We start from the raw sequence: 26,628 nt of genomic DNA on the forward strand, positions 1-26,628 counted from the left end.
ATGTGTGTTGGACGATCAAGGCACGTGGAATGTCACAGCATGCGGGTGACTGGGCGTAATGGGTAGAGGGGGCGGTCCTGAGAGTGGTGAGGGGGATGTCGTTGGGGGTGTCATGTTGGTGGGGGCATGGTTCAGGTTGCCTGGCGGAAGTGCCATCGGCCTGTGTCTGTGTGTGTGTGTGTGTGTGTGTGTGTGTGTGTGTGTGTGTGTGTGTGTGTGTGTTTGTGCGTAGGTCAGAGAGAGAGAGAGGGACAGACAAGACAGACAGACAGACAGACGGACAGACATACAGAAGATGATGCAGATGGGAGGGTGAAGGAGGGATTTTTTTGGAGGCCAGGATGAGTAGAAAAAACAGCACAGTCAGCACACACACACACTCAGTGGGGTATTGTATGTTCGAGGAGGAGCCTTCGAAGATATACCTGGAAGGGTGAGATGTAAAAATGGCATTTTGTATTGCTCTCCCTCGCCCGCTTTACCCTCAACACAGTGTACTTATCTACAAAACAAAACAACAAGGGAATGAAAGCTTTCAGCCATCAGGGACAGTAAATCAAACATGATCAAACATCTTGTGCTCAGCATCGTCAACAAAGTGGCCGTCCATTGTGTGTAGTGTCCATTATGTGTAGTGTCCCCCTATAGCCACACTCCCGTAAAAGCCAGACATAGTTACCACCCACCACCCAAATGTCCCCAAGTGACATCAACATCTGTGGTACATTAATACGGTTGTGTCTATGAGCAAGGAACCTAATCCCAACATTGATGTGAACAATCGTACAGTGCATTCGGAAAGTATTCAGACCCCTTGATTTTTGCCACATTTTGTTACGTTATTCTAAAATGTATGAATTTTTGTTCATCAATCTACACACAATACCCAATAATGGCAAAGCAAAAACAAATTGCAAATTTATACAATAAAAAAAAAAAAGAATTATCACTTTACATAAGTATTCAGAGCCTTTACTCAGTACTTTGGCAGCGATTACAGCCCCTAGTCTTCTTTGGTATGACGCGACAAGCTTGTATTTGGGGAGTTTCTCCCATTCTTCTCTGCAGATCCTCTCAAGCTCTGTCAGGTTGGATGGGGAGCATCGCAGCACAGCTATTTTCAGGTCTCTCCAGAGATGTTTGATTGGGTTCAAGTCTGGGCTCTGGCTGGGCCACTCAAGGACATTCAAAGACTTGTCCCGAACCCACTCCTGCGTTGTCTTGGCTGTGTGATTAGGGTTGTTGTCCTGTTGGAAGGTGAACCTTTGCCCCAGTCTGAGGTCCTGAGTGCTCAGGAGCAGGTTTTCATTAAGGATCTCTCTGTACTTTGCTCCATTCATCTTTCCCTCAATCCTGACTAGTCTCCCAGTCCCTGCAGCTGAAAAACATCCCCACAGCATGATGCTGCCACCACCCTGCTTCACTGTAGAGATGGTGCCAGGTTTCCTCCAGACATGAAGCTTGGCATTCAGGCCAAATAATTCGATCTTGGTTTCATTAGACCAGGGAATATTGTTTCTCATGGTCTGAGAGGCTTTAGGTACCTTTTGACAAATTCTAAGCAGGTTGTCATGTGCCTTTTACTGAGGAGTGGCTTCCATCTGGTCGCTCTACCATAAAGGCCTGATTGGTGGAGTGCTGCAGAGACGGTTGTCCTTCTGATTCTCCCATCTCCACAGAGGAACTCTGGAGCTCTTTCAGAGTGACCATCGGGTTCTTGGTCACCTCCATGACCAAGGCCCTTCTCCCTTCTCAGTTTGGCCGGGCGGCCAGTTCTAGGAAGAGTCTAGGTGATTCCAAACTTCTTCCATTTAATAATGACGCAGGCCACTGTGTTCTTGGGGACCTTCAATGCTGCAGAAATGTTTGGGTACCCTTCCCCAGATCTGTGCCTCGACACAATCCTGTCTCGGAGCTCTATGGACAATTCCTTTGACCTCATGGCTTGATTTTTGCTCTTACATGCACTGTCAACTGTGGGACCTCATATAGACAGATGTGGGCCTTTCCAAATCATGTCCAATCAATTGAATATACCACAGGTGGACTCCAATCCAGTTGTAGAAACATCTCTAGGATGATCAATGGAAACAGGATATACCTGAGCTCAAATTCTAGTGTCATAGCAAAGGGTCTGAATACTTAGGTAAATAAATATTTCTGTTTTTATTTTCAAAATGTCTAAAAACCTGTTTTCATTTTGTCATTATGGGGTATTGTGTGCATGTTGATTAGGATAATTTTGTATTCAATTTAAATGGAACCAGTTTCAGAATAAGGCTGTAATGTTACAAAATGTGGAAAAAGTCAAGGGGTCTGAATACTTTCCTAACGCACGAACATTTGGACATATCTGCTGGATATGTCCAAATGCATCTGTAAATCTGATTGGGTTGGAAACTAATCATGCAACATTGAAGCATTGAAAGGCTTTCATTTAAGAGACCCCCCCCCCCAATACCCAAATCCTATTTTTGCTTGGGTAGAGTTCAGTTAATCCTCATTGGAGTGAGACTGAAATCCGTGACCAGTAGTAGAGGACTAACTCTACTGAACTCTATTCATCACATGGAGAGCTCGTCACAGTGTTAATCATTACAAAGCACAACACATCACATCAAACAACACAACACACAACACAACACAGATATGCAACACAGAAACACTGACAGTGATCACATAGAAGCAGAGGCCTCAACAGGGACAGACCTCTAGAATATCAGGATGTGCAGTATGTACCAGGAGGAGGACAGAGGCACAAACACAACCTGCCCCCAGGCAGCTAACGTGGCTTTGGGTTGAAGCTCAGTGGGAGCTGTGTGGACCGTGTGTGTGAAAGAGGACAGGTGTAAATTAAACATGTAGGATGGTGTGTGTGTGTGTGTGTGTGTGTGTGTGTATGTTTTGTTCCCATAGAGCGTAATAATACATTATTATGATTATCATTATTATTGGATATTTAAGTGACTAATTTCTCTGATTGTGAAACATAAAGGAAAAGATGAATTGTAAATCATTGAGTCATTATGCATAATAGGCATTAAAGGGGACAAAGATCATTTGAATTGCATTGGATATATCTTGAGAAGAGGGTTGGAGTATTTTCCCTTGAAGATGAACACTAGCTTAATTGCGACAAGCCGAACGTGATTGATATCATGATACTACATAATATGTTTTTTTTGTCTGTATGAGAGAGAGCAAGGGAGCATGTATACTATGTCCACGTCCAAAATGGCACCCTATTCCTTACATAGTGCACTACTTTTGACCAGAGCACTATGGGTTCAAGTCCTGGTCAAAAGTAGTGCACTATACATGACATAGGGTGCCATTTAGGACACAAACTATATTAAGGAGGGGAGGGAACAACCAATCCTAATAAGGAAAAGGTAGTAGTGCAGTATATTGAGGACACCGATGGCTCCTAGACATATCCTCCTCCCTACAGACACACTGGGTCACTTTGACACACTGCACTGGGCCCAGCAGGATGTGACCTCACCACCAACACCCCGCCGACTGTCACCAGCATCAACATGGGCCACAGGCAGGGTGAAGTGTAGAGGTCACTACTACGTGGACCAGGGCAGCAGTAGGCCACTGCTAGAACCCTTGGATTCCATTGATGGTATCTTTCAAGACGTTTAATGCAGCACTCAATATACAGTTCTATGTGAATTATATGCCAAATCAGTCCAAATCAGAGGGCTCGAAATAGATCACAACGAACTTCCAGCTTTAAACTCAATTGATTCTTTAAAATCAAAGGCATGCAAATATATATATATAAATATTTTTTTTACAGTGTCAATTCTGATAGGACTATTTGAGTGCTAAATGAAGTGATTGGATAATCACATTGAATTCTCAATGTTCTCCATTGCAAAGACCTTGAACCCCAGTCACAGACATACCAGTCAATCAGGGTCGCTGTATTGAAAGTTAATAAAGATGGCAGGGTGCACGCTGGGCTTCTTTGTCCAGGACCACGGGCAGATAGGCTCACTGGTCAATCTGACACAAAGCTGCTGTGAGTGCATGGGGTCGTAAGTAGAGGGTAGAGGGCTGGGACGAGTGCTATGATGGGGAACAGAGCTGCCCTGATCAAAAGCCTTCCTTATTGTCAAGCTGAAGAGATGAAAAGGGCATTTTGTTGAGCACGCTGCTTCCTGGGGCAAGGCTCTGATGTCGGGACCCAGTCAGAACACAAGACACCAGCTGAGAGGGGGAGGGAAGGAGTGTGGAGGGGGGAGGAGAGGAGAGGAGAAGGGAGAGGAGAGGAGAGGGGAGAGGAGAGGAGAGGAGAAGGGAGAGGAGAGGAGAGGAGAGGAGAGGAGAGGAGAGGAGAGGAGGGAGAGGAGAGGAGAGGAGAGGAGAGGAGAGGAGAGGAGAGGAGAGGAGAGGAGAGGAGAGGAGAGGAGAGGAGAGGAGAGGAGAGGAGAGGAGAGGAGGTGGAAGGGGGTGGTGTATGGTTGGTTGTGGCTTGATAGGGGGGTTGAGAGGGATCTCTGCATGACTAACCCACAACTAATACCTTTTCATACTTGTCAAATTGCTTTAATCAGATAACATTAACTAACCTTTTAGGGTAAATTCTGACCAGTAGCACACTGCTGCAACGTAATGGATTTCATAAATTACTCTCAACATGGGAAATTAAAAATCGATATTTCAGTGGAGTAAAACTATTATCTTAGTAGTAAACTGATCCCCACTCTCAGAATGACTTTCCTTTATTAGGGTTTCACAGCGGACACGGTCATTAATATTCATCGGGTGATTGGTTGAGGCTTCTTGGGTGCGTGACGTCATTCCGTGAGTCCTTACCAAAACACACAACATAGCGGACAGTTTCGCTCACCTCGGATCTGAAACCAGTAGTAACAAGTCAACTTCATTGACTTTTAACTTAAAATGAAAAGACAAATCTAACGTACCTCATTAACATAGTCACAGAGGAGGGCTTGCTAGTGTAACAGTATAATTTTAGACCGTCCCCTCGCCCATACCCGGGTGCGAACCAGGGACCTTCTGCACACATCAACAACTGACACCCACGAAGCATCGTTACCCATCGCTTCACAAAAGCCGCGGCCCTTGCAGAGCAAGGGGAACAACTACTTCAAGGTCTCAGAGCAAGTGACGTCACTGATTGAAACGCTATTTAGCGCGCACCGCTAACTAAGCTAGCCATTTCACATCCGTTACACTAGCATGCTGCAGGGTTTAATCATCTCCTTTTCTTGTAAAACAACTCAACTTAGCTAGCGAAATGCTAATTGACGACGCTAGCTTTGGCGTAAACTAGACTGCTGTGGATTAGAGGATTCCACCAGGACCAAACAACAACTGGCTACCAGAACTGAACCAACGGACATAGCGAAACTACACGTGGTATGTGAAGCTTATGTATACAGTATGTCCTTAGAAGCTGTTTGAATATAAAGTCACTTCAACCTTAGATGACTTCACCAGACCAGTTGGTGGCACTATAGATGTCATTGGCACCAGGATACTAGAGCAATAACTATTGACCAAGTGGACTTTTTCTCATGCAAATTAATGTTAGATTTAAATTATGCAGACGAATAATGTGAAATATTGTGATTAGTATATCTGTATAATCACATATTGTTTCCCTATGATGTGGTCTGAACGTAGTGAAAAGTGGTTTTCTGCCGCTTTCACAGTCTGCGTGTTACAGCTGTGAGAGTGTATCGAAGTATTTTGTTATGCTAATGTGGATGGCAGCAAGTGAGATTTAAATCAACATGGTAATGCTTTCACTGATTGCACATAAAGAAAGATAGTTCCTACATAATAGAGGGCTTGCTTCGTTATCCAACTGATCTGGTGTCCTTTCTGTCAATCTGTGAACCCTGTTCATTGCCGCTCGCAGCTATATTTACAAAATGCATTTGCTATAACATTATCCTAATTCAGTGCCACTCCATGGCATGATTTCATTTGTGATTGTAACTAATACATGACTAATTAACACTAAACTGGGCATTGATAATATTTATTTTCCATAATTGCATTACACTTAGCTCGTTAGTACATTTCATATCCGCTTTGCTGTGTAGGATTTCACAGTCATCCAAACGCTGGGCCATTCATTTCCAGAACCACTTTGCTCGGGTCTAGAAGTGATTAAAACACCTTGGCTATGCCTACCTGCTCATTAGGGGCACAAGTGGAATAAGATATATGACAGAGAGAGAGAGAGATGGATGTGCTATGCATCGCTGTACCCTGTGTGAGCAGTCAAATGTTCAAGGACATCTGAATTGAATAGAGGCCATTAACATTGGGTAAAGTACTGTTTTAAGCTGATAGGCCTTCGTATCTGACTCTATGGTGTAGCTTACACATCAGATGTTTTCTGAGAGTCTGCACTGATTTCTCTGTCCAGAATCAGACTGCCCAAAAGGCAGTTCAGGCCAACGTCATATGGGCTGGTCCGTCTTTAGCCTAGTGGATCTGTCGAAATCGGGATTTCTGAGCAGAATGATCATTATTTGAGGGCCTTGAGGAAAAACAAAACGTGCCTGTTTGTTAGCCCTGACCTATTCTAGTCCTTCTATTTCAGTATAGCTTGTGTGAGGTCCATTTCCTCATATTCATTTTACAAATACACTTGAAACCGGTGACACTTCACCCAAACCCACTCACATCATATACTACAGTTTGTTTGCGGCCCAAATGACACCCTATTCCCTATATAGTGCACTAATTTTGACCAGGACACCCACCGTATGTGCCCTGGTCATAAGTAGTGCACTATATAGAGTATAGGGTGTCATTTGGGATGTGTCCTATGTCATGTGCAGTCCCAGCAACATATGTCAGTTAAATTGAAGTGGTTTGTTCTCACACCTTATGTAGTTCCAGTGGCAAAGAGGGAAAAACACTGGAGTGTGCCAGAGTTTCACTTTGTATGACATTTTAATCAAACACCAAATGAGACATTTGTTTATTAGCTGTCCATTCAGCCGGCCGTGGATAACTTGGACACCACAGCAAGGGACAGACCACTTGACTGACAGTTTAAAAAGGTAAACGACAGCTCTCCTGACTATGTACAAACATCTGTGACATCATGACGCTGACACCATGTACAGTAGACACGACATACAGCCACAGCCGTAAAACAGAGGGTTCAAGTCAAGTGTTACCCAGACCTCCAGACCGAGCCCACACAACACAACCACCCGGCCTCCCCCAGCTCCTCACCTCCTTGGAGGGGACTCGTGAGCCCTTCCTCCTAGTCCACCAGGTCTCCACCATGGCAATGACACAGGAGAGCACCACTCCGGCCGCTAGCACGCAGAACACGCCGGCGAAGCTGTGGATGTCCAGGGCACTGCCGCGGTGTTTGGTGTGCACCGCTGAGTACAGGTCACATGGGCTGTCCCGGGGCCACCACTTCAGTTTCAGGATGTCCATGTCCCCGTTCTGCTGCAGCTCCAGGATCCTGACATACACCCACACACGGACGCACACACGCGCACACACACTAATTGAGGACAGATCTTTGGTTTTGTCTGTAGGTATATACAGGAACAGGAAATCACATTCAGAGTTGACCGCATCACATTTTCTTCAGGTTGGAGTAAGTAGCTTAGACTCAGAGCCATATACAGCCGCTAGTGAAATTCTGCACACCCCTTGCACAGTCTTCAGATTTCACTGTGTTAAATCTCAAAAGGAAATAAATGACTGATCTCCACAACTTACTCAACATTTTCAAAGTGAAAGATAAATTATAGAAAATGTTCCAAGTTAATAAAACATGAATAAAAAAGATGAAAAAAGATGATGTCTCGATTGCATATATCTTCAAACCCTAGAGTTCAATCTTGGTGGAAGCACATTTGGCAGCCATTACATCTGTGAGTCATTTTGAAGAAGCTTCTACCAACTCTTAGAGCAACGTATATCCAATGTTTTTGTCAAAATTGCTCAAGCTCAGTAAATTTAGTTGGGAGTCATTGATGGACATTTCACTAGGCACTGTATATATACGGCTAAACTAAAAGATGGTTGTTTCTATTCAAAGGAATCCACTGAGCATGATTCGTGTCCTTCACATTCCATGATGATCTGACGGTTGAATCTTAATTACGTTTCCTTGATTCCTTGCATCCTTCTCTAAACGCATTAGAAGAGGTCCGAGGGGGGAAAAAAACTATGCGAGGAGAGGACATGAGGAATAAAAAAAATACAATTGAGATCCAACCCTGATTCTCTGCAGTTGTGTGAATGGTCCTCCAACACTAGAGGGCGATATTGGCCAGATAACGGTGCCACAGAGTGACAGTTGTATTAGCCTGTCAAAGTAATTCTAAGAAATATGAACATGTTTTGTAGCAGAGTGTAAGTACTTTGCTGTAATTATATTATGCTGTCCAGATAAAGGAAATGATTTATCACATCCGCTATTAAATAGTAAAGGTTAACTGGTGGCCTCTGTCACTTACATCACGTGTTAAACTCATCTATCACAGGTTTTTACTCATCCCTTGTACCTGATTGATGAATTAAGGTCACTCATTAGTAAGGAACTCACCTGGTTGTCCAGGTCTTAATTGAAAGGAGAAAAAAACAAACAAAAACATGCAGACACTCGGCTCTCTGTGGAATGAGTTTGACAACCCTGATTTACGGTGTTGTATTTCAGAGGTTTGATTTGAGGTATTGCAGGAAACAAAATTAACTGCATGCACACACACACACACACACGTACCCACACACACAGGCACACAAGTGATTTGAATGACAATGCTTATCTTTGACTGTGTCCCTACTAAGTACAGCATGTAAAAATGCTCCCTATCTAAAATGCAAATGTATTGAAACGGTAGTTTACATAATTGGCAAATGAATAATGTCACAGAGGAGCACCTTTTATTTCAATAACATATACACTACCGTTCAAAAGTTTGGGGTCATTTAGAAATGTCCTTGTTTTTTTAAATAAAAGCACATTTTTTGTAAATTAAAATAATAGGGGCGGCAGGTAGCCTAGTTGTTAGAGCATTGGACTTGTAACCCGAAGGTTTGCAAGATCAAATCCCTGAGCTGACAAGGTAAAAATCTGTCATTCTGCCCCTGAACATGGCAGTTAGGCCACCATTGAAAATAAGAATTTGTTCTTAACTGACTTGCCTAGTTAAATAAAGGTAAAGACATCAAATGGATCAGAAATACAGTGTAGACATTGTTAATGTTGTAAATTACTATTGTAGCTGGAAACAGCTGATTTTTTATGGAATATCTACATAGGCGTACAGAAGCCCATTATCTGCAACCATCACTACTGTGTTCCAATGACACGTTGTGTTAGCTAATCCAAGTTTATAATTTTAAAAAGCTAATTGATCATTAGAAAATCCTTTTGCAATTATGTTAGCACAGCTGAAAACTGTTGTTCTGATTAAAGAAGCAATAAAACAGGCCTTCTTTAGAATAGCTGAGTATCTGGAGCATCAGCATTTGTAGGTTCGATTACAGGCTCAAAATGGCCAGAAACAAGGACCTTTCTTCTGAAACTCGTGCTAACATAATTGCAAAAGCATTTTCTAATGATCAGTTGCCTTTTAAAATTATAAACTTGGATTAGCTAACACAACGTGTCATTGGAACACAGGAGTGATGGTTGCTGATAATGGGCTTCTGTACGCCTATGTAGATATTCCATAAAAAATCAGCTGTTTCCAGCTACAATAGTTATTTACCACATTAACAATGTCTACACTATATTCCTGATCAATTTGATGTTATTTTGTGCTTTTCCTTCAAAAACAAGGACATTTCGAAGTGACCCCAAACTTTTGAACGGTAGTGTATTTTCTATTATAGACATTATTTTATCCTCTCTTAGAACTAGAAGAGATGGCACACATGGCCAGATGGGCTACAAGGACGGAATAAAGCCTGTGAGAGAGAGTTGCGTATAGAAGAAATGTAAGGTCTGCTCTGGGATCACTGTTGGGAGACTAATGTCTGATCTGGGATCACTGTTGGGAGACTAAGGTCTGATCTGAGATCACTGTTGGGAGACTAAGGTCTGATCTGGAATCACTGTTGGGAGACTAATGTCTGATCTGGGATCACTGTTGGGAGACTAATGTCTGATCCGGGATCACTGTTGGGAGACTAATATCTGATCTGGGCTCACTGTTGGGAGAATAAGGTCTAATCTGGGATCACTGTTGGGAGACTAATGTCTGATCCGGGATCACTGTTTGGAGACTAAGGTATCTAATTCAGATAAACCACGTATAACAGATCACTCAAAGTTGGCTCAGATGGAATCAAAAATAGGAAATCATGTGGGTGAAACAACCAATCAGAAACAGAGACAACGTTGGAAGAAATGTGATGATGACTCATCAGAGTCAGTCTCGATGGAGATTTGAGCTCGATGATTGATACTGTAGTTGTTGTGCCTCCAACAAAGACAAGCCCGAAAAGGATACAACGAAAGGAGTTATTGCACTCAATCTGATGGAATGGAATGAGGGAGATTCCTCAGCTATCAACATGCAGGAAGTCATCCAAGTGTTGATATTTTTCAAGGCGTTTGTTTGTCAACATTTCAGAAAACTTTGTCTTTTATATTTACCTTACAGTTTTGATTTTTACTCCAACCTCCAATAACACACACACACACACACACACACACACACACACACACACACACACACACACACACACACACACACACACACACACACACACACACACACACACACACACGAGGAATACATTTTTATAGCTAATAAAAAAAACCTGAAAAAGTGACTATACTTTGGAGTAAATAAAAGACTTGAGATTGTGGCCAAAACTCATCACCAAAAGAATAGTCGTTTATCACTAACACAGCTGCCCTGAAAGCATAGTCGTTTATCACTGTAACACAGCTGCCCTGAAAGCATAGTCGTTTATCACTAACACAGCTGCCCTGAAAGCATAGTCGTTTATCACTGTAACACAGCTGCCCTGAAAGCATAGTCGTTTATCACTAACACAGCTGCCCTGAAAGCATAGTCGTTTATCACTAACACAGCTGCCCTGAAAGCATAGTCGTTTATCACTAACACAGCTGCCCTGAAAGCATAGTCGTTTATCACTGTAACACAGCTGCCCTGAAAGCATAGTCATTTATCACTAACACAGCTGCCCTGAAAGCATAGTCGTTTATCACTGTAACACAGCTGCCCTGAAAGCATAGTCGTTTATCACTAACACAGCTGCCCTGAAAGCATAGTCGTTTATCACTAACACAGCTGCCCTGAAAGCATAGTCGTTTATCACTAACACAGCTGCCCTGAAAGCATAGTCGTTTATCACTAACACAGCTGCCCTGAAAGCATAGTCGTTTATCACTAACACAGCTGCCCTGAAAGCATAGTTGTTTATCACTAACACAGCTGCCCTGAAAGCATAGTCGTTTATCACTAACACAGCTGCCCTGAAAGCATAGTCGTTTATCACTACCCTCATGCACTTAATTGTAATCTCAGTGCTCTGCCTAGTCTCACCCCTTTATGTGTAAGATCAAATGTTTACCATTGACATGCCCATTAGAGAAACCCTCTACTTTCACCAGCCAGGGGATATGCTGCTGAGCCTCCTAGGTGGCATGATGATTGTGGTTTTCTAGCTCTGGTCCAGGGCGTTAGTGCACGTTCCGCCAATGGATATGTTGTGCACTAATGCCCTGGACAAGAGCTAGTAATACTTTACAGCAATAGGATAAGCTTATATTATTCCTGCCTATTCATGGATATTGGAAAGAGAGATTTGGAGACTAATCCTGCTGCAAGTGTCGTGAGTAATATGATAATTTTGTCCCCAAAAAATTCAGCATGTTTTATTGCTGTGGAAATGTTGCTCCTTGTATTGCAATATTTTGATCAAGAACAGATATCACATCAAGTTACTCATATAGCAAACACGGAGTAAGACATGGTCCCTTTCACATTACAGATAATTTATCTAATCACAGCTACGACTGAGCTCAGTCTTCTATGCATTCAAAGCCAGTCTAGTCTACTCACAGCACAGTGACGTCCAAACAGTCGGTCTTTTTTCTTCTTCTGACACAATTTGTGTTTCATTTGAGCTACCATGAGTCAACACAGGCAATACAAAAGAGGAGTCCCCTCCTCCTCCCCCTCCACACCCCAATTATACTGTCTCCATGTGCCTTTTTCCTTCCCTCAGTTCTTCTTCTGAAATAAAAATCCATTTGATGCTGTTGGGCCTGTGATAACTAATCATTTGGAAAAGGAGAGCGATTACGAAGCCTGGGTACAGGCCCGACTTTACAAATCCACCATTTTGTATTCTCACTTTAATAGCCAATAGTGTCTACTGATCACCGTCTGTGTCGAGAGGCTAGCAACAGCAGCCGTGGGACAGAAGATCATTGATGGTGAACGGTATATAAGGGCGCCTGACAACCTTTATGACCTTGACAATCTGAACAGCTGCTGCTCAAACAAATGAACACCATGTGTTCTTAATGAATTATAACTCTGAAGGGTCTCTGCTCATTGAGACCAATGAGCCTTGAATTTATTAACAACCACGATGGAGGGATGGAAGGATGGCAAGATGGAGGGACAGAGGAATGGAAGGACTGAGGGATGGAGAGGTGGAGGGATGGAGAGGTGGAGAGGTGGAGGGATGGAGAGGTGGAGGGATGGAGAGGTGGAAGGACAGAGGAATGGAAGGACAGAGGAATGGAAGGACTGAGGGATGGAGAGGTGGAGAGGTGGAGGGATGGAGGGGTGGAGGGATGGAGAGGTGGAGGGACAGAGGAATGGAAGGACTGAGGGATGGAGAGGTGGAGGGATGGAGGATGGAGGGACAGAGGAATGGAAGGACAGAGGAATGGAAGGACAGATGAATGGAAGGACAGAGGAATGGAGAGGTGGAGGGATGGAGGATGGAGGGACAGAGGAATGGAAGGACAGAGGAATGGAAGGACAGAGGAATGGAAGGACTGAGGGATGGAGAGCTGGAGAGGTGTAGGGATGGAGGGGTGGAGGGGTGGAGGGATGGAGAGGTGCAGGGACAGAGGAATGGAAGGACTGAGGGATGGAGAGGTGGAGGGATGGAGGGGTGGAGGGATGGAAGGATGGCAAGATGGAGGGACAGGAATGGAAGGACTGAGGGATGGAGGGATGGACAGGTGGAGGGATGGAGAGGTGTAGGGATGGAGAGGTGGAGGGGTGGAGGGATGGAGAGGTGGAGGGACAGAGGAATGGAGAGGTGGAGGGACAGAGGAATGGAGAGGTGGAGGGGTGGAGAGGTGGAGGGATGGAGGATGGAGAGATTGAAGGATCGAGGGACAGAGGAATTGAAGGACCTAGGCATGGAGAGGTGGAGAGATGGAGAGATGGAGAGATTGAAGGATCGAGGGACAGAGGAATGGAGAGATGGAGAATGGAGAGATTGAAGGATGGAGGGATGGAGAGATGGAGGATGAAGAGATTGAAGGATCGAGGGAGAGGCGGAGGGGTGGAGAGGTGGAGAGGTGGAGGGATGGAGAGGTGGAGGGGTGGAGGGATGGAGAGGTGGAGGGACAGAGGAATGGAGAGGTGGAGGGATGGAGAGATGGAGGATGGAGGGACAGAGGAATTGAAGGACCTAGGGATGGAGAGGTGGAGGGATGGAGAGATTGAAGGATCGAGGGACAGAGGAATGGAAGGAAGGAAGGATGGAGGGATGGAGAGATGGAGGATGGAGAGATTGAAGGATCGAGGGACAGAGGAATGGAAGGATGGAGGGATGGAGAGATGGAGGATGGAGAGATTGAAGGATCGAGGGACAGAGGAATGGAAGGATGGAGGGATGAAGGGACGAAGGGCCTACAGTCCCCCGGGCCCTGTGCAGTGATGACAGGTGTTATCACCCAACAGATGAGCTCCAACTGGGGCTATAGAAATGTCACCTCCAAGGATAGGATGGCTTGTCTGAGCCGGTACATACTGTAATAGTTAAAGCATTGCCACTCTCAATGCTTTGGGTCAGGAACTGGGTCTGGACCAGGAACTGGGTCAGGGACTGGGTCAGGGACTGTGTGTGTGTTTGTGTGCATGTGTGAGTGCAGTAGGTTGGTGTTTTCCTCTTTCAGGTTCTCCATGACCTGAGCCATATATTTGTTGTTATTTCATTAGGATCCCCATTAGCTGTTGCAAAAGCAGCAGCTAATCTTCCTGGGGTCCAACACAAAACAGCTCAAGGATATACATTTTTTTAAAGGCACAGATAACTGTGAATAGTCACCTAGCTCTGGCCCATAACCCATACAGTATATAACTCTGTATAGTCACCTAGATCTGGTCCATAACCCATACAGTATATAACTCTGTATAGTCACCTAGCTCTGGTCCATAACCCACAGATAACTGTGAATAGTCACCTAGCTCTGGTCCATAACCCAGAGATAACTGTGAATAGTCACCTAGCTCTGGTCCATAACCCACAGATAACTGTGAATAGTCACCTAGCTCTGGTCCATAACCCACAGATAACTCTGAATAGTCACCTAGCTCTGGTCCATAACCCATACAGTATATAACTCTGAATAGTCACCTAGCTCTGGTCCATAACCCACAGATAACTCTGAATAGTCACCTAGCTCTGGTCCATAACCCACAGATAACTGTGAATAGTCACCTAGCTCTGGTCCATAACCCATACAGTATATAACTCTGAATAGTCACCTAGCTCTGGTCCATAACCCACAGGTAACTCTGAATAGTCACCTAGCTCTGGTCCATAACCCATACAGTATATAACTCTGAATAGTCACCTAGCTCTGGTCCATAACCCACAGATAACTCTGAATAGTCACCTAGCTCTGGTCCATAACCCATACAGTATATAACTCTGTATAGTCAACTAGCTCTGGCCCATAACCCACAGATAACTCTGAATAGTCACCTAGCTCTGGTCCATAACCCATACAGTATATAACTCTGAATAGTCACCTAGCTCTGGTCCATAACCCATACAGTATATAACTCTGAATAGTCACCTAGCTCTGGCCCATAACCCACAGATAACTCTGAATAGTCACCTAGCTCTGGTCCATAACCCATACAGTATATAACTCTGAATAGTCACCTAGCTCTGGTCCATAACCCATACAGTATATAACTCTGAATAGTCACCTAGCTCTGGTCCATAACCCACAGATAACTCTGAATAGTCACCTAGCTCTGGTCCATAACCCATACAGTATATAACTCTGTATAGTCAACTAGCTCTGGTCCATAACCCACAGATAACTCTGAATAGTCACCTAGCTTTGGTCCATAACCCATACAGTATATAACTCTGAACAGTCACCTAGCTCTGGTCCATAACCCATACAGTATATAACTCTGAATAGTCACCTAGCTCTGGTCCATAACCCACAGATAACTCTGAATAGTCACCTAGCTCTGGTCCGTAACCCACAGATAACTGTGAATAGTCACCTAGCTCTGGTCCATAACCCATACAGTATATAACTCTGTATAGTCAACTAGCTCTGGTCCATAACCCACAGATAACTCTGAATAGTCACCTAGCTTTGGTCCATAACCCATACAGTATATAACTCTGAATAGTCACCTAGCTCTGGTCCATAACCCACAGATAACTCTGAATAGTCACCTAGCTCTGGTCCATAACCCATACAGTATATAACTCTGTATAGTCAACTAGCTCTGGTCCATAACCCACAGATAACTCTGAATAGTCACCTAGCTTTGGTCCATAACCCATACAGTATATAACTCTGAACAGTCACCTAGCTCTGGTCCATAACCCATTGTAATGGCCTAATCATTCTCACTCATGCCCTCTGGTGACAACACAAACACACACACACACACACACACACACACTTCATGACATCAAGGCCTTGCCAAGGAGTTCCGTGTTATTAGGGAAAAAGCTCTCATACATCACCTGTTCCAGGAAAATAATCTAATGTCACAGCATGTACTGTATGCAGTCTATTGTTGGGGGTGGTGGGATGTAAATGTGTTTGTTGCTCCCCCAGTCAGCCAGTTCAGTCTGTATGTCTTTACTAGCCAGCATATCTGCCTCCAGGGCTCTGCATGGCCATTAGTGAGGACTGCTGGAGCTGTTGCCGTGGCAACCGACCGCAGCAGAAATAATCACATGTTATTAGATGGCTCTGACAGTGGCAGACAAACTACCCTACTTCATAAGACTAAAGGGAGGACAAGAAAAAAATAAGGGGAAAAAAAGGAATCAAATCTTTAAAAAAAATCCTGTTTGATGCAAACAAATAATAATGTCTGAGTGCCAGACAAAACGACTAATTTAGAGATGCTACATTTCAGTTGAACACAACAGCACATAAAACACACACACACACACACACACACACACACACACACACACACACACACACACACACACACACACACACACACACACAATGTTGTATGTGTACCCGCACATGTAGCACTCACGTACATGTTCATGTACACGTATTAGTACACACAAACACACACACACACACACACACACACATTTATAAATCCGGGGTCTAGTGTCATATTCACAGGCAAATTGCTTCATTACATACTCATGGACTCCACACCCCAGACATCCTCTAGACCAGGAGTTTGTTCTATGTCCCTAAGGGGCGATGTTACAGGGCACCAGAATGTTACCGTGCACCAGGGTGTTACCGTGCACCAGAATGTTACTGGGCACCAGGGTGTTACAGGGCACCAGGGTGTTACAGGGCACCAGAATGTTACTGGGCACCAGGGTGTTACAGGGCACCAGGGTGTTACAGGGCACCAGGGTGTTACCGGGCACCAGGGTGTTACCGTGCACCAGGGTGTTACCGGGCACAAAAATAATAGACCCAAACAATCTTTTATCCCAGTGGAAATAAGGCTTCTGAATGACAATCACTAGTTGGTCCAGCAGGCAGTATAGTTGATACTGTAGCCAATAGTGAACAGAATCATTATAGACCACACATGGACTGACTTTTTCCTACTATAATTCACTGTCTTTATTGTGTCTTGTTGACTGTCTTTATTGTGTCTTGTTGACTGTCTCTCAATGACTATCTTTATTGTGTCTTGTTGACTGTCTCTCAATGACTGTCTTTATTGTCTCTTAATTGTGTCTTGTTGACTGTCTTTATTGTCTCTCAAACATATTTATTGTCTCGTACTGACTGTCTTCCTTGTCTCTTATTGACTGTATTTATGATACAGCCTGGAATCGAACCGGTGTCTGTACTGATGCCTCTAGCACTGAGATGCAGTGCCTTAGACCGCTGTGCCACTTGGGAGTCCATAACATAAAAGTCATCTTAATTATACTTGCAAATGTGTCTTGTCAGTGGCGCGAGCCATGTACTGGAAAAAAGAAAACTACTGAGGAAAATCTCTGATAGCAGAAGCGTCAACCACTCAGTCATTAAGTCCCACTTATGAGCTTTAATGACAGTTTCAGGGCGGGATATTTTCTCATCTTGATGCATTGGACTTTAAGTGACAGCTTTGTCACTGTTCCAGATGATGGGAAATGAACTTTAAGCCAGGTGTCAACCCCTTTTTTGCCGTGGCCACAGTAGAGCCTCACTTCAAAATGGAGTCATTTCCACAAACCAGAAAAGCAACCCCCGAGGCCATGGTTGGAACACAGGACACGGGCCCTCAAGTTCTAAGAAGAAAGCTGTCACTGTGCCACTGGTGGCGGAATACCATCACTAGGGATCAATAACACATCTACTTTGGGAGCGTTCCACCCACACCGATTCTAGAATTCTTAAACAATTAAAGTAAGAGTTTCCTGGCCAAGCATTCCCTAGGCAATGTAATGAATGTGGTTGATGCCTGCATTGTACTAGGTGCCACTAGAGTGGAGGCCTTATGCTTTCCTTAACCACTGATTCTACTTCAGTGTATCCTGCTACACAGCACTTTACTAATAGAGCCAGACTGTGCTTTAAAACTCTACAGTCTGGTTGGAGTAAACAGTTTATTCATCCTGTGACAAACAAGCCAAATGATAGCACCAAGGAGGACGCCGTCGTCGCCGCCACAACAAGAACAACAATGAAAAATGAAAGGCCATTATGAGCCATGGCTTGCTGCACCGTTCCACAGTACTGCGTAAGCACTAAAGACATTAGAGACGAAGGCATATGAATCTACAGCTGTCATGTGTCTCCTACAGCCCCTGAGTGTGTGTGTGTGTGCGTGTGTGCACGTCTGTGTGTGAACGTCTGTTTGTGTGTGTTTGTGTGTCTGTGTGTGTGTGTTTGTGTGTCTGTGTGTGTGTGTGTGTGTGTTTGTGTGTCTGTGTGTGTGTGCGTGTTTGTGTGTCTGTCTGTGTCTGTGTGTTTGTGTGTCTGTGTGTGTGAACGTGTTTAACTATTCACAATATTAGTAAACAAACAAACATTTGACCAACTGGCGGTATTTTGTTAGTCGCCATAAAGTCAAAAACTGTTTCTAGGGGTTTAGGGTTACGGTTAGAATTAGAGTACGGGTTAGGAGCTACGGTTAAGGTTAGAATTAGTGTTAGGATTAAGGTTAGGAGCTAGTCCAACGCTCTAACCACTAGGCTACCCTGCCGCCCAACCTTAGGGTTAAGGTTTTTGGTTTAACCTCTTGTGACTAGGGGGCAGTATTTTCATTTTTGGAAAAATAACGTTCTCAAAGTAAATGGGATATTTTGTCAGGACAAGAAGCTAGAATATGCATATCATTGACAGCTTAGGATAAAAAAACACTCTAAGGTTTCCAAAACTGTAAAAATATTGTCTGTGAGGATAACAGAACTGATATTGCAGGCGAAAGCCTGAGAACAATCCAATCCGGAAATGCCTCGTGTTTTGAAAGCTCTGCGTTCCAATGCGTCCCTATTGAGCAGTAAATGGGCTATCAACCAGATTACTTTTTCTACGTATTCCCCAAGGTGTCTACAGCATTGTGACGTAGTTTTACGCCTTCATGTTGAAGAATACCCGTAAGCGGCTACATTGTGTAAGTGGTCACCTGATGGCTCTCAGAGTGATTCTCGTGTAAAATACAGTGGTAGCCATTTTTACAATCGGTCCTACTGAAAAACCAATTGTCCCGGTGGATATATTATCGAATAGATATTTGAAAAACACCTTGAGGATTGATTATAAACAACGTTTGCCATGTTTCTGTCGATATTATAGAGCTAATTTGGAATATTTTTCGGCGTTGTCGTGACCGCAATTTCCGGTCGATTTCTCAGCCAAACGTGAAGAACAAACGGAGCTATTTCGCCTACAAAAATAATATTTTTGGAAAAATGGAACATTGGCTATCTAACTGGGAGTCTCGTGAGTGAAAACATCCAAAGCTCATCAAAGGTAAACTATTTAATTTGATTGCTTTTCTGATTTTCGTGACCAAGTTACCTGCTGCTAGCTGGACATAATGCTATGCTAGGCTATCGATAAACTTCCACAAATACTTGTCTTGCTTTGGCTGTAAAGCATATTTTGAAAATCTGAGATGACAGGGTGATTAACAAAAGGCTAAGCTGTGTCTCAATATATTATATAGGAATATTTTCTAGTAATATTTATGTCCGTTGCGTTATGCTAATTAGTGTAAGTCGATGATTACGCGCCCGGATCCGGGATGGGGTGTCACTTTAAGATTAGGTTTTTGGTTTAAGGTTAAGGTAAGAGTACAGGTTAGAGTTAGGGTTAGGTTTAGGGAAAATAGGATTTTGAATGAGACTGAATTGTGTGTCCCCACAAGGTTAGCTGTACAAGACTGTGTGTGTGTGTGTGTGTGTGTTTGTGTGTGTGTGCTGTTCACCAGAAAGAACAAGGCTCTGAGGGGTTCTCACCTGAAATCAGTAATTCTGATCTAACCCCTGAAAACAGAAGCATTACCACTCTGTCTACACTATGTCATTACCACTCTGTCTACACTATGTCATTACCACTCTGTCTACACTATGTCATTACCACGCTGTCTACACTATGTCATTACCACTCTGTCTACACTATGTCATTATCACTCTGTCTACACTATGTCATTATCACTCTGTCTACACTATGTCATTATCACTCTGTCTACACTATGTCATTACCACTCTGTCTACACTATGTCATTACCACTCTGTCTACACTATGTCATTACCACTCTGTCTACACTATGTCATTACCACTCTGTCTACACTGTCATTACCACTTTGTCTACACTGTCATTACCACTTTGTCTACACTATGTCATTACCACTCTGTCTACACTGTCATTACCACTCTGTCTACACTATGTCATTACCACTCTGTCTACACTATGACATTACCACTCTGTCTACACTATGTCATTACCACTCTGTCTACACTACATCATTACTACTCTGTCTACACTACGTCATTACCAGTCTGGGTACCACACATCCTTACCAGTCTGGGTACCACACATCCTTACCAGTCTGGGTACCACACATCCTTACCAGTCTGGGTACCACACATCCTTACCAGTCTGGGTACCACACATCCTTACCAGTCTGGGTACCACACATCCTTACCAGTCTGGGTACCACACACCCTTACCAGTCTGGGTAACACACACCCTTACCAGTCTGGGTAACACACATCCTTATCAGTCCAGCAGATTATATATGCACATCACAGTGCAGTGGCCTGGTGACTCACACTCTCCAGTAAAAAGAACAGGATGGCTGTCTTGGAACTGTTTCCGTGGTTGTTTGAATCTACCAAGGAAAACAACAAGTCATTTGGAATGAGGTATGGAATGGCAATACTCTATCAAAGGCAAACTGTCCTTGACACACACACACGCACACATTTCTCTTAATAATCCTCAGGGAATTGCAAACTCGGAACACTGTGAGTACACAGGAGACAGAAGCAATACGCAGTGCACTTCAAAATCCACAGGTTCCCTCTCCAAAAACCAGTGGACTTCTAAAATCCACAGGTTCCCTCTCCAATTAGACATGAATCACTGACTATTTGTCTTTCGACCGATTGCTTGGAGATATTTGATTACGGAGCCTCTGTTTTCTTTCCAGGACATGAGGTTCTGATTGAGAAGGCCAACGAAAGCCTTGGAGACGCCCTTGTTTTCATTCAAAAGCAATGTCTACCCCAAGCTATCCCATTCCACGCTTTGAAATACCAATAGTTGGGGGAAAATGTTGACACAGTTTGATAATGAATACTGATGCCATTTCCAAGCCCCACATGATCCCCACACACAGCAAAACTTCAAATGGACTTCTCCTCTGCCACAGAGTGAACAGCAAAATAAATCTCCTTGCGCTTCGAATGAGGCAACGCATGGAGATACTTTTATTTGTGATGATAGTGGGGAACTCCATAAAGAGTGAAACATTGCATTGCCCACTACCGGGAGACAAATACAATGTCTCCATAATTTCAGCTTTGTGCTTCATTGACTTGAAGTCCAGATAAAAACATGTTTTCCTCAACAATTCTGTCTCAGTAATTTACCTTGCATTGTTGCAGGAACCATAGGGAACACTGTTTTATGAAAATGAGTTTGGGAAGTGCTCCCCAGGAGCTGTCCCGGAAATAATGACAGGGAATTAAATAGGACAGTCAATTAATACCTTGTTTACTTTCATAACCACAAATATTCAGCAGTTTTGTGCATCAATAGATAAAGTGGTCTAAATGGAATGAACACTGACTCACACGCTGGCACACACGAATACAACAGGGCACGCACGCACGCACACACACACACACACACACACACACACACACACAAATATACCACACGCACACACACACTCACACACAGGAGCATGCAGAAGCACGCATGCACAAACAAACACACACATACACAAAAACAGGCAGATGCGCACACACACACACGCATATATAAACAACACACACATGTTTTCATTCTAAATACAAATGAAGCTAGCAACCGCCACATGATGGCATGCAAGTTCCTCTCTTAGGTGTGTCTAGAAATTAAAACAAATGTAGCCAAATGTCATTCTCAGTGCAGCTGCACAGCATTAAAGGTGAGTGGGACACTTGAGCATGTCAGAATGATTGAGTTTTACTACATGCCTTTGTCAGTAATCTCAAAGGAAATGTCTAATAGAGAAGGGATTTGGCATTTTGTCTTAGTGTACTTTGTCAATCTAACAACCACCTATAATCCCATCACCACATTTTATGTCCTTCCACAAAAGTCCTTTCACAAATGGACTGGAACAAACTCCAGTCCGCTGAATGAATGACAGAAGGTGACATTTCACTAAAACGCCATACAGCAGTTGACAAAATCCGATCTGCCTAGATCTTTCTCAAAACTGCGTGTGTGTGTGTGTGTGTGTGTGTGTGTGTGTAAAAAAACAAGGAACATTAGGAGAAAGGCCATTTTAAACATACTGGTTAGGTTTAATGCAGTGGCAACCCATCATTCAGGGCAGGTGGGGCAGGAAAATACGGAGCGGTAGGGGTTGGTAATATTCTCTAATTGCGCTGTGATTGGCTCAGTCTTATGTCACTCATGGGGACACTACGTCACAACCAAGTCTAAGGGTTGAACTCAAAAATTCAAGCCTCTTGGATGCTGCCATAGAGTTACATTAGAAGTACCCATCCAAGAACGCTCAAGGTCATTGGCCACAGATAGAATTATGTCAAATAATGTTATATATATAGTTGCTTTGATTGGACTGCTAGCTAAGATTACTTTCAAAATCTTAGCTAGCAGTCATCATCCTGAATTAAGTCAACAATCTACTGGCAAATCCTTTTTAATCCTTGTCATATGAAGATAAATTATAGATAAAACGTATCGGTGCTCATCGGCCATTGGACAGAAACATTACACAACAAATTCAACAATGAGTGGTTTGGAAGGAATCAGTGACTAACTGCAAGCATTGCAAAGAAATCACTAGCCTGCTATTCAGTGGAGTGGCTGTGTAGTCCCAAGTCTGGGATTAAGGGTCTCTTTTCTAAATTGAAAATGATAAACATTCAACATTGGCCATGCTGTCAGTGAAGCATGATTTGTACCGCACTCAAAACAACTGTAAACTTGGAACTGCGAAATCTGACTTGTTGTGTAGTACAGTGTATGTTGTGTGGTAAGCTGTTCGTAGCCCATGTGCTTCACCCTAGTAATTTGGTCTATTTTCCCCTCATAATTTTGCCTACTGTTCTGTAGCCTATAACCTGTTTTAGAGAAATGTAATAATATAATATTGTAAGAGCTGTCATTGTCTGCTTATATGCCCCCTTTATTTATCCTACGGTTCTGACTTGGTGTACAGGGAGAACACTGCAAGAACCGCCCATGTTCTAAATTCTGTCACTGTACATTTCAAAAGTGCTGAACAAACACATGTCCTAGCTCGCTCATTAATGTCTTAATCGAAATTACGGATTGCCTCTCATCCGCTTATCGTCCCCTTATGCCATAGTTTGTACACCTCAATTGTCATTAGAAACCACATTTGTTTAAGCAAGTCAGCCATATCAATAATGTTTTTTAAAAAGGCAGAAAATAAGGCTGAATGAACGGTTTCGCTGCCAGACAAGGCTCCACTGATAGCCAGGTGTAGCAGTGGTAAGGTGTTGGGACTGCTGTTGGGACTCTGCTGTCGGGACTGTCACGCCTGCCCCCAGGCATTACGCACTACTGCCACCATCATTACGCACACCTTCTTCCCTCATCACGCGCATCCACAATTCATTGGACTCATCTGGACTCAAACACTTCTGATGTTACCTCCCCTATAACTGTCTGTTCCCCAGCTCTGTTCCCCACTTTTGCATTAATTGTCGTATGTCATTGTGCTACCCGGTTCTGACGCTGTTCCTGTCTTGTTCCATGTCTGTGGCAATGTTAAATGTTCAATCTCCGTACCTGCCTCTCTACTCCAGCATCAGTTCTTACAGGAACAGCTTTATATATGCCAGAACAATTGTGGGTATCGTTTGTCACCATTAAAGTGCAACTAATGTATTGTTTTGTGTAATGGCTTTGCTGGCATGCATCCCACAATTATTTATTTTTTTGCCCCACCAAGATTTCTATGCTAAAATGGCAATTATTCGAGGTCTGACAACACTGGATAGTTTTTATTATTTTGACCACTTTTCTGCAAATAAATGCTCTAAATGACAATATTTTTATTTGGAATTTGGGAGAAATGTTGTCAGTAGTTTATAGACTAAAACAAAAATGTTCATTTTACCCAAACACATACCTATAAATAGTAAATCTAGAGAAACTGATCATTTTGCAGTGGTCTCTTCATTTTTTCCAGAGCTGTATATGATGTCCCCCCCCACTTCTAAAACCAAAGTTGCGCCCCTGCTTAATTCTGTACCTCTGGGAGAAGATGTCCCTGTATGGACTGCCGTGCTGCATGGCGAAGCCGTAGCCCCGATCTGGTGCATTGCTCCCCACAGTGTAGAAGGAGCAGTCCTCGTCGTTGATGGCCATGTACTCCAGCACCGCCGAATCCCACACAAAGGCAAAACGCCCGTACTTCACCTGAGAGAAAAGTAAAAACACAGACATAAAACTACTGAGTGTATTCACGAGGGTCAAACTGCTGTGTTCTGATGGGCTACGCCCTTTCTTGTAATTCTATTTCTATGATTAGAAACAGATATAGAAACACATAACACTATACAAACTATATGTTGACACTCGGGTAGAGAGATAGTTACATGATTGAACATGAACATTAACCGTGACTAATTGTGTCATATGCACTGTGGAGTAGGGTGAAGTGTTGCCCCTAGACGCTGATCTTGGGTCAGTGTTTGCATTTTCCACAGTAGTCAAGGTCAGGATTTTTTTTCTTGTTTTAATTGTACATGGTCCCTGACAAATCAATCAATAAAATCTAAAAGAAAACATACATGATTAAGTTGCCCTGTAATTGGAATATAATATGTTATTTTAATTTGAAGCTGTAGCGAGTGCATGTTATAGCTTAGTATTCATCACACACTATGTCAGCCCTTTCATCTGTTTCAAGGGGGGAAGTCTAGGTTAAAATAGCCTGTGTTCCAAATGGCACCCTATTCCCTATACAGTGCACTACTTTTGACCAGGGCCCATTGGGACAGAACTGTATTTGGACTCTGACGTATCATTAACTGTAATGAGATTTTCAGGCACCTGACACCAGTCTGTGTCTGGACGGGGTTCAACGTGATTGCCCATTTCTGAATATGAAATACTCTTATTTGGTGATTTGGCTCAAACAGTAGACCCTGAGACGAGGAAATCAGACAGCTACCCTATGGGTACATCCCAAATGGTACCCTATACCTTTGATAGGGCACTACTTTTGAGTGCACTGTATAGGGAATAGGGGGCCATTTGGTAAGCAGTATATTCCTTCTCCTGGATTCCCTTTATTTTTTATTTACTATTTTACCTTTATTTAACTTGAAAGTCAGTTAAGAACAAATTCTTATTTTCAATTCAGGGACAAAACGACAGATTTTTACCTTTCGGTTACAAGTCCAACACTCTTAACCACACTGTCACCCCATTATATCACAGGGTCTTACAGATTTGCTTCCAAGAAAATGATGTTGGGTCCATCAGTTCTACTGGCTTGGAAGTTAAGATGACATCTGACCACAAGCATACACAGTGGTTGTTGAGGCTACTAGTCAATCATAGCCAGCAAGGAGTTTTATGGGATCAGAATGAACAATTTTTGGATTTATGTACTCAACAAAATTCAACAGAAACACAATGGCACAAAATCTTTCTGCATGTACTGACGTTTCCCTCTGGGAAAAATAAAAGCAATTATATTTTATTTTGTATTCTATTCTATTTAATGGTTGTCACATGCAAGACAGATGTGACCTAGTAAGATGTGTCTCCTTGTTCAAATATGCTTTTATGGCATTTTTACCCCTTGAAATGTCTCTTATCTCCTCCCTGTCTCTTGTGCCCTCTTTTCTCAACACTTGATGAGTGTTTCTTTGTTTTTGAGAGAAGGCTATTATAATGGAATACACGGTTGATGATGATATTATCTGCAATGACCCAAAACCCATTTTAAACTAATGATATAATAATGGGTGATCTAAATAGGAAGGTTCAGTCAAGAATGGGGCGGAATCCTTCGGAAACATTTATAGTGTATAATTTCCTCCACATGTGAGAAATGTCCTTGAAAGTGTCTCGTGAAAGTTGATCTACTTCATCACATGACATCATTAAAAAATGTAACAAAACATTTCCTTTCATGATCACTTTAAGTCCTTTAAAATGTTTATATGGTCGTTCTTATCCCTTATAATGTCAAACATCTACTGCGCAAGGGCAGGGAAGAAATGTCGAGATTCCTATTGATTACCAAACCATTTTCAGAGGAGAGCACGGAAGTGTAAAAAACAAGCAGGTACCACAAAGTCCTCGCCTTATTGATGCGATTCCAAGAAAAACAACTATAAATAGACTAGTAGAAACATAGAAAAAAAGAGAGAGGGAACAGGAGTTGAAGGGTAGAAGTCAGGTAGTGGTTTAGTGGTGGCGCATGATGAGAGGAAAAGCAGTGAGATACGTC

At 43.1% G+C, this 26,628-nt stretch overlaps 1 protein-coding gene across 1 annotated transcript in view; it reads right to left on the reverse strand.

Moving 5' to 3' along the window:
• Nucleotides 1–26,628, reverse strand: part of LOC139411904 (glutamate receptor ionotropic, delta-2-like) — a 275,808-nt gene that overhangs the window by 3,682 nt on the left and 245,498 nt on the right. Inside the window, exons 12-13 of the mRNA XM_071158656.1 lie at nucleotides 24,415–24,581; nucleotides 7,240–7,480 (exon numbers count right to left, since the gene is read on the reverse strand). Coding sequence (XP_071014757.1) covers nucleotides 7,240–7,480; nucleotides 24,415–24,581 — 408 coding nt within the window. The remainder of the gene's footprint in view (nucleotides 1–7,239; nucleotides 7,481–24,414; nucleotides 24,582–26,628) is intronic.

This window comes from Oncorhynchus clarkii, chromosome 6, assembly GCF_045791955.1.
Source record: "Oncorhynchus clarkii lewisi isolate Uvic-CL-2024 chromosome 6, UVic_Ocla_1.0, whole genome shotgun sequence".
In the NCBI taxonomy this organism is placed as follows: Eukaryota; Metazoa; Chordata; class Actinopteri; order Salmoniformes; family Salmonidae; genus Oncorhynchus; species Oncorhynchus clarkii.